This window comes from Harmonia axyridis, chromosome 5 (genome assembly GCF_914767665.1).
Source record: "Harmonia axyridis chromosome 5, icHarAxyr1.1, whole genome shotgun sequence".
NCBI classification, from domain to species: domain Eukaryota; kingdom Metazoa; phylum Arthropoda; class Insecta; order Coleoptera; family Coccinellidae; genus Harmonia; species Harmonia axyridis.
Genome location: NC_059505.1, coordinates 7,093,261 through 7,105,289, shown reverse-complemented (window position 1 = coordinate 7,105,289; position 12,029 = coordinate 7,093,261). Strand labels below are relative to the sequence as shown.

Here is a 12,029-nt window from a genome sequence, read left to right as displayed (position 1 = left end):
TTCAATTTATATGCCAAGATCACATTATTATGACCACTTCAAAGATATTCTTATCACTTCCTTTCGTATCACAAAAATATGTTGTGAATTGAATCTGAGTACGATCGGAACAACTGACAATAAAGATAATACCCCTACATAAGCGCTATCTTGAAATGACATCGTTCACATTCGTTGATTTTTCCCTTCAGCAGAGCCAGTGTAGAGAACGTCCTAATTTCAACGTAGACATGACTAAAAAGGTGAGGGTTGAGGTTGAGTATCTCGCAAGACGTTCAATCCTCACAGAGGGAGATATAATTTAGATCTCGACTGTCGTCGGCATACCAAAAACACGCAATCTGAGGGATTACCAACGGTTAAAACGTAGTCCGCTGAGGTGGAAGAAGAATTTATCAGGCGGTGAGCATGGTTGCCGTTGTTATTTGACAGGGGTAGCTTCTGACACCGGATTTTCAACCTGATGAACTTTTTTACCGACTTCAAGGAGTAGGAAATCCCCTTCGAATGTTCCTTGTGTCTGCTCCATATAAATGATTCCAATGTGGTAGAGAATCTCATATGTATTAGAAAGTTACACAGGGCGTAACATGAGTGACTGGCCTGAGCCTATGCTTGATCAAACTGTGAATTCTTTTGAAACTTTGAATAAAGTAGTAAATTGATAACAATTTGACGCAAATCATCATGAAAAATGTAAACCATGAGTGAATTTGCTTTCCAGGAAGAATAAGTCTTGACAATTAGTTTTTTGAGAGAATTTATATCTATTAGGCCATTTGAAAATCTGAAAAGTCCCCGGTCTGATGCAGAGATGGCGGTGCTAGTATCAAATTTATATGATTTTTAGTTAGTACCAACCTTCAAACGATACGTGTCGAAATTTAACATCAGTCCAACCATTAGTTAGCGAGATACTGCGTTGTGAGTGTAGCTTCTTTTGTTATCTGAAAAAAGATGGAAAAAAAAGGATTTCGTGTGCTGATAAAATATTGCTTTTTGAAGGGAAAAATACAGTTGAAGCAAAATCTTGGGTTGATGAAGAGTTTCCGAGGTCTGGACCAGGAAAATCAACCATCATTGATTGGTATGCTAAGTTCAAACATGGTGAAATGAGCACCGAAGACGGCGAACGCAGTGGACGCCGAAAAGAAGCTGTCACAGACAAAAAAATTAAAAAAATTCACATAATAATTTTGAATGATCGTAAAGCTAAATTCATTGCGATAGCAGACATAGTGAAGATATCTGAACGTGTACATTATATCATTCACGAATATTAATTCATTAGAAAGCTGAATGCAAAATGGGTGCTGCGCGAGCTCACAATCAATCAAAAGCAACAACGCGTGTTAATGATTCTGAGCAGTATTTGAAGCTGTTTAAATGCAACCTGAATTTTTGCTTCGATATGTGACAATGGATGAAACATGGCTCCATCATTTCACTCCGGAGTTCAATCGAAAGTCAGCTGAGTAGACTGCACACGATGAACCGAATCCAAAACGTGGAATACAACATTCATTAAATATCCTCCGCGTAATGTCTTATAGAACTCAATCCTTGCTTTACTTCTCGGGTCAACTGAATCTTATAATAATGGAGATGCAAAATACGCCACAGCTTGACGTCACAAAGGCCCAAATATTGTGCGCGCCGAGAAATGGATGAATTTTCACTTGCAGCAGCAATAATTTTGTCGATCATTGATTCCAATTATTTATGCACCCTATCAGTCAGTAACAGATCCAGTCTTAAATAATCCCCTCTTTCTATACGTATAATTAACTGAAAGAATAAAATATATAGGTTTCAATATTAAAATCTTTAGTGCTTATGATTTTGAGTTGTCCAATTTTATGATCTTTTCATAGACACCATGTACATTCAACATATAATATTGACAGGATCGAAAATTGAAAAGGTTTTTTCGAAAAAAGCTTATTCTGCAGAAATGTTCAAAAATGTGTGTCCTGATGGTCACCACTATTTTATTTTATAAGAATTGTTATGTTGGCGGCGGTGAAGTGACATCCGAATGAATAAAGTCAGAAAAAAGTCATTGTTGAATTTTTTGCTGGACAATGACAGTAAAATACGACGGACGACTCAACAAAGACAAAAAGTTCAACTAACGATGTTTCTTGTTATGCCATTTTATAATCTATAGGGCTTCAACAAATTTAACCTGACAGGTGATCCTACCCAGTTCTTTTGTTATTGCTCTGGTGGACATAGTCATAGAAGTAGTAAAAAGCAAACATCAAATAACTTGTTTCCAGACAGCATGCAAAATTCACCCTACATGTTGGTATATTATGATGAGAAACGTTATGTCTAATTTCTTCTTATGAAGGTTTGTAAATATTTTGAGATTATTTTTCGATATGTCTTAGGAGAACTTTGGTAAATGAATAAAGACCACCATTTTATCGAAATAAACCAATAAAGTTTCACTAATAATTTCCTTCAGCTAATATTTTTTGAGTCGATAAAAACATAAATCCAAATAACGAAACACTCTTTGCTGTGACAAGAATAATCCAATCCTAAAACTTCCTAGGTGTACAAGCTTTATTTTCCGAAGTAGATGTTCAAATTTACGATTTTTTATTAAATATACCCGAAAGTTTTTCGGTACATCTAGTGCTCCGAGGAACTTCGTAGAAAATGGCCTCTAAGCTCACGCTTCCCATAATGTACTTTTTAGAGGAGGATCCAAGACAAGGAACGCTTTTGAAAATAGGCTTTCTGCAAGATTGGACGCTATCGTAGAGGTTAGTGAAGAAGCTCGTCTTTTTGTCAGTGGATTAATGTCACTTCGATTCCCCTCATGCTGTAACAACTGACAAGTAGAGCTCAAGTATTAAACCTGCTTCGGTTCAATCCACATCAATTTGAAGCTGAAATCTACTTATGTCGCTTATAGTTTCGTCTTCGATGGATTAACTGCAACGGAAAAAAGTATATTAATACCACATGTTATAAAATGTTTTTCATAATTTTTTGCCAAATAATATACGATATAATAGTGCATTACTACTGTGTGTGATTTAATCTCATACATTTATCGACAATTTCACATAAAACTGATTTGTAACTATTCTTGTCGGAATCTTCCGCAGTTGACAGCTTTCAACTAAAAGTTAATTACCTACATTATGAAGTGCTAATTTTAAGTTTTTCCAATCACTTATGCGAAATACATAATATTCATATAATAATAGGTGTTTCTCATATATAATGTTTTCTTCGAAGAAGAATATCGTATAATTATGGATAGATAATGTTGATGTTGATGATTAATTGATAAGTGAGCTTGCCTATATTAAACAGCAATGGAATTAGGAAAAAATATATTTCGGTAACGTAGAGTAACTTCCGTCAAATCAATACCGAAATAATTAAATATTATAATTAAATATTTTGGAATCGAGCATAATATAAACATATTAAATGGAGGGATTAGAAAGTAGGAACGATTTCACAATTTTTCATATTCTGTTACGTTGTATCCTCAATATTTGAATAAATGAAATAATTCAGGATGGTTAAACTATATATATTCTATATTATTCTCTTCTATGAGTAATATCTATACCTCTCATCCAAAATCATCAAATTTAGGATGTTTGAAAACTGACTTAATATCACGGTTATGCCTATTCATACAGAAACTATAGTTACGTATGCAATATTTTATACGCTATTTTATGGCCAGTTATAAAGTGATATGTTAGAATTATTCTTCCCATGTTAGATATATCGAATGGAGGTAGAGATGAGTATATACCAACCAAATCATGTGCAATATATTTCTCCAAGCTAAAAAGGAGAACGGATAATATTTTATCTACCATAATATGAAATATTTCATGGAATATTGCTCTGCATCGATGCTTTCTTCAGAGCGAATTCTCAGACTGTCAATGCATAAAAAGAGCATTTCCAGAAGTTTCTTGTTCAATTTCTTCAGCAATAATTGGAGTTTCAATGATAATTATAAAATTAAACATTTTAATGAAAATATGCCAGAACGAGATGTTGTGTAGCATGTTTGCTCGAACCACATGCATATCTTCCAATTCCATATCATTAATTTTAGGTCAAAAAATTCGGTAATCATTTGGCTATAACGATGAGCATCATTTTCAAAGTACAGGCCACTCAACCTGACCAAATTGCACATCATACACTGAAGTTTTTGGTTTTTCACAGCCAATGAGTTCATGAGGATTTTCACTGCTACATATGAGACAATTTTGCTTGTTTATATAGCCACCAAGTGAAAATTTGCTTCGTCACTGAAGAAAAATTCGATGCGAAAAATCGTCATCCAAACATTGTTGTTCAAGCTCCCTATTGGCATATGTTCTTAGCATTCTATGGTAAGCGGGCTTTAGTTTCTGTATCAACTGAACCTTATAGGGATGGAGATGCAAATACAGTTGCAAAATACGCCATAGTGTGCCGTAAGAGAGGCACAAATATTGTGCGCGCCAAAGAACGGATAAATTCTCTTCAATACTTTCACTTACAGCAACAATATTTTCGGTTTAGCGTGTATTTAGATGATGTATGAGCCTGACATCAGTGACAGATCCAATTCTTCACTGTTTTACTAATTGTATGCTAATATGGACGAACATGTCGACTATAATCTGCATTGCACGAAACGTACTTCCTATAGAATCATTATTTTAGTATTGTGTTTGGTAATTTTCTAATTTTCAGCAGGTTAAGCAATAGATAAACGATCCATATTGTTAATTGGCTAACCTTCAGCATAACGTTTGACGCTTCGGAAGGCATAGGGCTGGGAAATCCTGACATGACATGAATAACCCAGTATATCTTTCCATTGTTTCCAACTTTTTGATGGAAAACCTCTGTTTCCATAGAATGAACATGAATTCTTTCAACCTTCAACTTATTTCATTTTACAATACTTAAAAAAGTGTAAAATAGTATATTCTAAAACAAGTTGCAGAATGGGCTCCTATTCCAACACGAATGCATGAGTGTTGGAATTAGTATTCGAATCAGAATTCGAGTATTAGACGATATTTTCTCTATTTCAGTCAAGATTTGTGAAATATTGTCGAAATTAAATGAAAAATTCAGATTATACGTCCTAGTGACATTTTTATTGTATCTTGGCAGTTGGTGTGAAAATTGACAGATTACGGAATTTGAATCGTACCAGTCGGCAGACCCCCTAAGCGCTGGAAAGACTCCTGGATATCTACATCCACCGAGGACTAAAGTGAAATATACAAGCCCTAGGCTTAAATTAAGACGAAGAAGAAGAATAATTTGAATCGTTCGTCACGAATTCTGAAATAATTTATACTAACGCATTGAATTCGTGAATTATTTCAGACGAAATCGATTTAACACCAACAAAATTAAGAGAAATTGCAAATAATATCGCAAATCATTTCACTAAATCCAAATTATATCATCTTGACTATTGAAGTGTGTTTTGAATTTTGATAGGATTGGAAGTCTGTGTAGACAATCTCAAAACGGAAAATATAACTGAAAACAATGCTGTAATGAGTTCATTACAGCACTGTTTTTAGAACTGTAATGAACTCATTTCAATACTGAAACAGAGAAATAATTGTACAATATCTAGTATACAAAATAATAGCAGCCATTTCACCGAAAAATGTTTTCAATTATCTGTTGTTGTTTGAATTGAATTTAGGAGATTATTTCAATAATTTATTGCATTTAACGACATATATGAAAATTTATATGAATTTTAAATGCCCTCTGAGCTGTAATTAAAAACAAATAATTTGTAGTGTCCGTGATTTTGTTTTTCTTCGTGTTACTACTGTACAGATGTATAGTATATCCAAAGTCACTTGGAGGAAGCCAAAATATTTCGATTATACAAGGGTTGTCTAAGTTTCCAGAAATTCCTTTGGGGCCAGTGAATTTATTGCCTAATACCTTCAAATAAAACCTGGTATTTAGCGGATCGCGATATCCACTTCAATTTCATCTGGCCAAGCGTTTTAATATGGACTAGTTCAAGTGACTTTGGATATACTATACCTATCTTGTTTTGATTATAATCTTCATTTTAAATTGAAGTTAACTGTAGTTCCATTATAATATTTGAATATTATAATCCATCAATCAGTGTCCACTACTAAACAATGTGATGATAAAATGTGTAAAATTTTATCGATTTATCTCATTATTCAAAGGAAATTGATGAAATCTAACCATGCAAGCACCTTGAAGGTTCCCTTATTTCACAACCAAACCCCACGCAATGCAGCTTCTGAAGAACCTTCGTGCGTTGAATTCCTACACAGAAAGGGAATACAGACACATACCTTATCCAAACCGTTGTAAACCATATTTCATGCCATATTCCTATTGTTTCAGGTATTCGACTGTCGATACATGACCACAACCAGTGGAATGTTCGAAGCGTTATGCAATCATATCAAATACAGCACCAACAAAGGAAATATAAGGTGAGAACACTATAATTTTGCATTCAGATATCGTGAAATTGGTGGTGGAAAGATTGATAGAGTACGAGAGTGGGTTGTGCGAGCCATTGGAATTGCAAGTAGCGTGCCATATCGGATTGGGTTAATTAATTTGATATTCTATGAGCTATAACACCTCCAATTTAGATGGTTCGTGTCATTAATTGATGTCGTGTTTGGCAGAATACGGCGCTGATTGATCAGTTCCTATATATGAACATATTTGGTGCCCCAAAAAAGGTTATATATGTAAAAAAACGAAAAAAAGACGATTATTGATTATGATTATTAACTCTCTTTGGGAATGTGTCTCTTGAAATAAATAATGCTGTCCAAATGTCTACCTTATATATAACACTAAAATTCCTAATAACAGCTTGCCGAGTATGCTACGGGATATTGCGGCTATTTCATGGCAAAAAATTTTGCTTTGACTGAGCCAGGACAGTTGGTTTACCTTCTGGGAAACCAAATCTCCCAGCTTTAGATTTAAGAAGGAACACCACCATGTGACTGCTTAGTTCAGAACGAAACTATAGACTTTTCCTCTTTCATCCACTGATTTTTATGAGGTTTTCACCTAATTTCTTGAAACAATAATCAACATTCGAATGAAAATTTAATTACGAATGAAAAAAATGTTAGTAACTTTTCGATTTTTTCCGAAAGAATTCATATTTTCAATCTACAGGGTATCCGGGAAAATGTAGGATTCTGATGAAATATAAAAATTAGATGACAAGTTCCCATCATTTTTTTTTCTAGCGGCTTTCACTACAGAAATACGACCTCCTAAACGATGTCACTGGAAATCCATTTTACTGGAATAAATTTCTAACTACTTAATAAAATTTAAAGGAAATTTAATATCGAAGTAGAGGATCAACAAGTTAACAATAATCAAAGATGAGAAGATTCAAAATTTACACGTCAATACAAATAATTTATTACTTTGTAGTTAACATAGTAACGTTTTTATCCCTCTTCAGTTGATCTTTCATTGTGATGTGATAAGAAATAGATTTTGTCGGATTCGAACTTTTTTGTTCCATGAATAACTTTCGTATCACACTTTGTTGTCGACAAAAAAAATCAAAATTAATGGTTCTTTTTAATAGAAATGAAAAAATGAATGCCTTCGTTATTTTGTTTTTCGAAAAGGGTTCATTTTATCGACCATAGAAAAGAGTAGCTTTTTTTAGCTTAATGTTCAAGCTATCCAAATGTGTTTTTTCACTCCTTATCATACAGGGTATTGAAAATCTAAGCATTAAAATGTACAACCTACTCTGCCCCTGATAAATTAAAAGAGCTAATTTAAATTTGAGGGCAGTATTTTAAGAGGTCCTTACTACTGTTCATCATATCAAATATTCTTTAAATTATATTTTATTTCAGAAGCTTGAAATTTATTCCAGTAAAATGGATATCTCCGTAGGGAGGGCAGCTAGGAAAAAAATGATGGGAACTTGTCATCTTATTTCTTATGTTCTATCTAAATCCGAGCGATTTTCCACATTTTTCCGGACACCCTGTATAAAGCACCAATATATTTTTAAAATATTCGTGAAAAAAGCCCACAAAAATCATTACGAAAGATGTAAAACCGACATTTTTTTGAAAAATAATCGATCATCGTAGGTACAGTGCTGCCCTCTACTTATATGTATCGTACAAAGTTTGATCATCGCAGAGGGGAAATGAATGGAAACCTAATGGATGACTGATGCGCGAAAAACCACGTGGTGGGAATTGATTACAATTCTTGAGATGTAAAAGTTATCCAAACATCGAATTTTCGTTTCTTTCTGTGTTTTCCGGATATCACAGACTATTTCACACAGTTAGAAATTACGGTTTTTTCTCATTTGAAGTTCTTCCTCGATAACTCTTGAATTTTTTTATATTCAGTATCAGAATGAATATTCAATTATATATAGGTCACCTATTATTATAACTTTCTCGACTGGTGGCGGGAAATGGTGAAATATTTCTGTTTTCTAAAAATACTTGTTTGATTTTTCGATCTGGCTACGTACCTGCTATTTTGACGTAGCAAATTAGAGGGACTCAAAGTCATATGCCTATTCTATATGATTACTCAAACTAGTAATAACATTAATAAAATCAGAAAATGTAATGAAAAATTTGTTGGTTAATCCCACCAAGTCCTTTTCGTATTTCACCAAAATTTTTTCTTCAGTGGTATGAAGATCTTTGGAATGCGAAATAATTTGCTTGAGAACTCGTCATATCAATTCTGACTTTGAAAGTAAATGGATAATAGATTTCATCGCAAAATATTCATCTTTCTTACATAAGCCATAAAATTTTGACAAACATCAAAGTCAAAATCATTAAAAACATCATTCACACAACGAACTCAAACTAAGTAAAAATGCATTTCAATAATACCCCTATGGATCACACTGGTCTATGCGAATCATTAGAAAGTAATTGAGAAGTGATAGATGCAGCCAATGAGTAGAACCAAAAATGCCCCCGAAGTGGAACGGGGAATATTCAGTCTATAAGAAAAACCAAATCGGAACATTCTTGTTTCCAAGAGGATTTGCTAAATACCGGGGTTTATTTGAGAGTATTTTTAGCGAAAATTTCATAAATTCCAAAGGAATTTCTGAGAACTTGGACAACCATTGTATAATTCAATTATTCTGGCTTCCTCCAAGTGACTGGATATACTATACCTACCTCCCATTTACCTAAATAAGTGAAAGGTTCGTTTATAAAAATTTCAGTTATTGAAAATGTAAAATCTAAGAAAGCTACTGTGTGTCGAAACAATTGTTATTTCTTGAATCAAAACGTGGAAATGTAATTATTGTCATTTCATTTTCAATTTGAAATTTATGAGACTCAATCTATATGAATTGAAGTAAGAAGTTCGTTGTAATCAGATTTTTGTCTTAAAGTTTCACATATGAGCCATCTGTGAAGTTTGCCTACAAAATGTTAAATCACTTTGCGTCACAATAGACACGAATATAATAAAACACAGAATGTTTCCGCAGTCATGGATTAAAATCGAGAGTTAAATGAAGAAAGTAACAAAAAAAACGTATTGGCGTCAAAATAAAAACACGATATTTCAATGGACAGATAATAAATCGACAATGAAAATATGTATGTCGATGAAACACCACAGTAATCAGAGTTTAGTGACCACTAACTCAGCTTTCCAGCTGTGTTTGTATCACCATTCACACACACAGAGCCCCCCAACATTCGGCAATAACGATTATTCTGTCATTTCTGAAACCAGAATGTAGGGGAAATACTTCTATGGTAATGGTCAGATATAAAACAGCCATTATGGCCAATGTTAAGAGTCCCAGGTGTCTTACATTACCCACCATATTATCGGAATCGCATTTGCCCGAAGCGTTCTTATTTATGTTCAATAAGGGGAGATATAATTTCATATTTCATAATATTGGAGATGTCTGTCTCTGTTATAGATGATCATTCGATGTCTGGAAATCTTCGTTCACAGAAAAGTTGTTTTGACTTCCTCTTCAATTTTCTTAGTTTGAGCTTTTGAATATTTAGGATACCAAAATTTAATGAGCGAATTTTGAAAAAGATTGAGATCTTTATTTCAACACCAGATTACACTGAGTTGAGATTCTGCAGATCAATTTGAAATAAATAAATCAGAATCATGAAAGATTTCAGCAGAATACCGAAAAAAAAAATCAGGAAATCATAGACTTTCAGTCAGGACTTGTTTATTAGGCACCAATTTCGCCCTTGGAGATTCAAAATTCGATGCTCCTTGAGATCATCTCGAGAACTAAAGGGTGTTATTTTTAGAATTATAGAACTTTAAATTTCAATAACACAACGATGGATTATTCGATTGACATGAATTTTATTTATCCGCAAGATAATCTTGTGGCATTACATTTTAAATATGATTTCGGGCATTTGACCGCCACGGCTGGCTCGGATGTAGTCCAATCTGAACGTCCAATTTTCGATGACTTTTTCCAACATTTGTGGCCGTATATCGGCAATAACACGGCGAATGTTGTCTTCCAAATGGTCAAGGGTTTGTGGCTTATCCGCATAGACCAATGACTTTAATAGCCCCACAGAAAGTAGTCAAGCGGTGTTAAATCAAAAGATCTTGGAGGACAATTCACAGGTCCAAAACGTGAAATTAGGCGGTCACCAAACGTGTCTTTCAATAAATCGATTGTGGCACGAGCTGTGTGACATGTTGCGCCGTCTTGTTGGAACTACAGCTCCTGGACATCATGGTTGTTCAATTCAGGAATGAAAAAATGTGGTCATCATGGCTCTATACCGATAATCATTGACTGTAACGTTCTGGCCATCATCGTTTTTGAAGAAGTACGGACCAATGATTCCACCAGCCCATAAAGCGCACCAAACAGTCAGTTTTTCTGGATGTAACGGTGTTTGGACATACACTTGAGGATTAGCTTCACTCCAAATGCGGCAATTTTGTTTGTTGACGTAGCCATTCAACCAGAAGTGCTCTTCATCGCTAAACAAAATATAATGGACGTAGTGCGCGATACGTATTCCGCACAGAACCATAATTTTCGAAATAAAATTGCACTATTTGCAAGCGTTGTTCAGGCGTGATTCTATTCATGATGAATTGCCAAACCAAACTGAGAATAAATCACTTGACAGCTGTTAAATCGGTCGCCATCTTGAACAGTAATGCCAACTTAAAGTTATATACCTCGAAAAAAAAACACCCGTTACAAGATATAACGAATCTTTGAAATATTTTTCATAAATTCCCTGTAACTCGAAAACGAATCAAGATTTCTATGATCTGCTTCCTGATATCCGATAGGTATTATTTCGAAAAAGACATCGAGGTCCTTGAAGATTTTTTCTCTGAATCTTATAGATCTCGAGATGCTTTCAGTGAGTAGCCTGTCGATATTCACTCGTGATATTATACAAGCATGATAGTTATAGCCCGAGTCCTTGCCAAATACTCGGATATTTTGACAAGAACTAGAATAAATAAAATCTTTTCGACAATCATACCGTATATTTTCGATGACTTAAAACATCACAAAAATATTCAGTTATAATATCACAGGACCATAAAGAATATTCGATTATACACCGATTCACGAGACGTAGTTCTCGAAATATCACGAGAGCGCAGCTCGAGTGGTGTTTCGCGAACTACATCGAGTGAAGAGGTTCGTGTGATCGAAATATTATGTGTATGGTCGAGTTAGTATTCGTTACGATTATATAACAAATAATTTCAATTGGTCCATTAGAACGTGAGTTATAACATCACCTAAAGCATACGTGCAAATACCTGGATATTTTCACGCTGCATTGATATTCAGTAGTTATATCCCAGTGCTAGCCAAATATTCGATAATTTGGCAAGCACGAGGGGTATATGAAGGACAATTTCCCGAAAAAAAAATTTCTCAATTTTGATTGTAGGGCAGAAATAATACAAAACGAAAAATTATCAATTTT

At 34.1% G+C, this 12,029-nt stretch overlaps 1 protein-coding gene across 3 annotated transcripts in view; it reads left to right on the top strand.

Annotated features, from left to right (window-relative positions):
* LOC123680417 (nitric oxide synthase-like protein) overlaps nucleotides 1–12,029 on the top strand; it is a 171,100-nt gene that overhangs the window by 79,391 nt on the left and 79,680 nt on the right. For all 3 annotated transcript variants that reach the window (XM_045618310.1, XM_045618311.1, XM_045618309.1), the window contains exon 4: nucleotides 6,409–6,500. In XM_045618310.1, coding sequence (XP_045474266.1) covers nucleotides 6,409–6,500 — 92 coding nt within the window. The remainder of the gene's footprint in view (nucleotides 1–6,408; nucleotides 6,501–12,029) is intronic.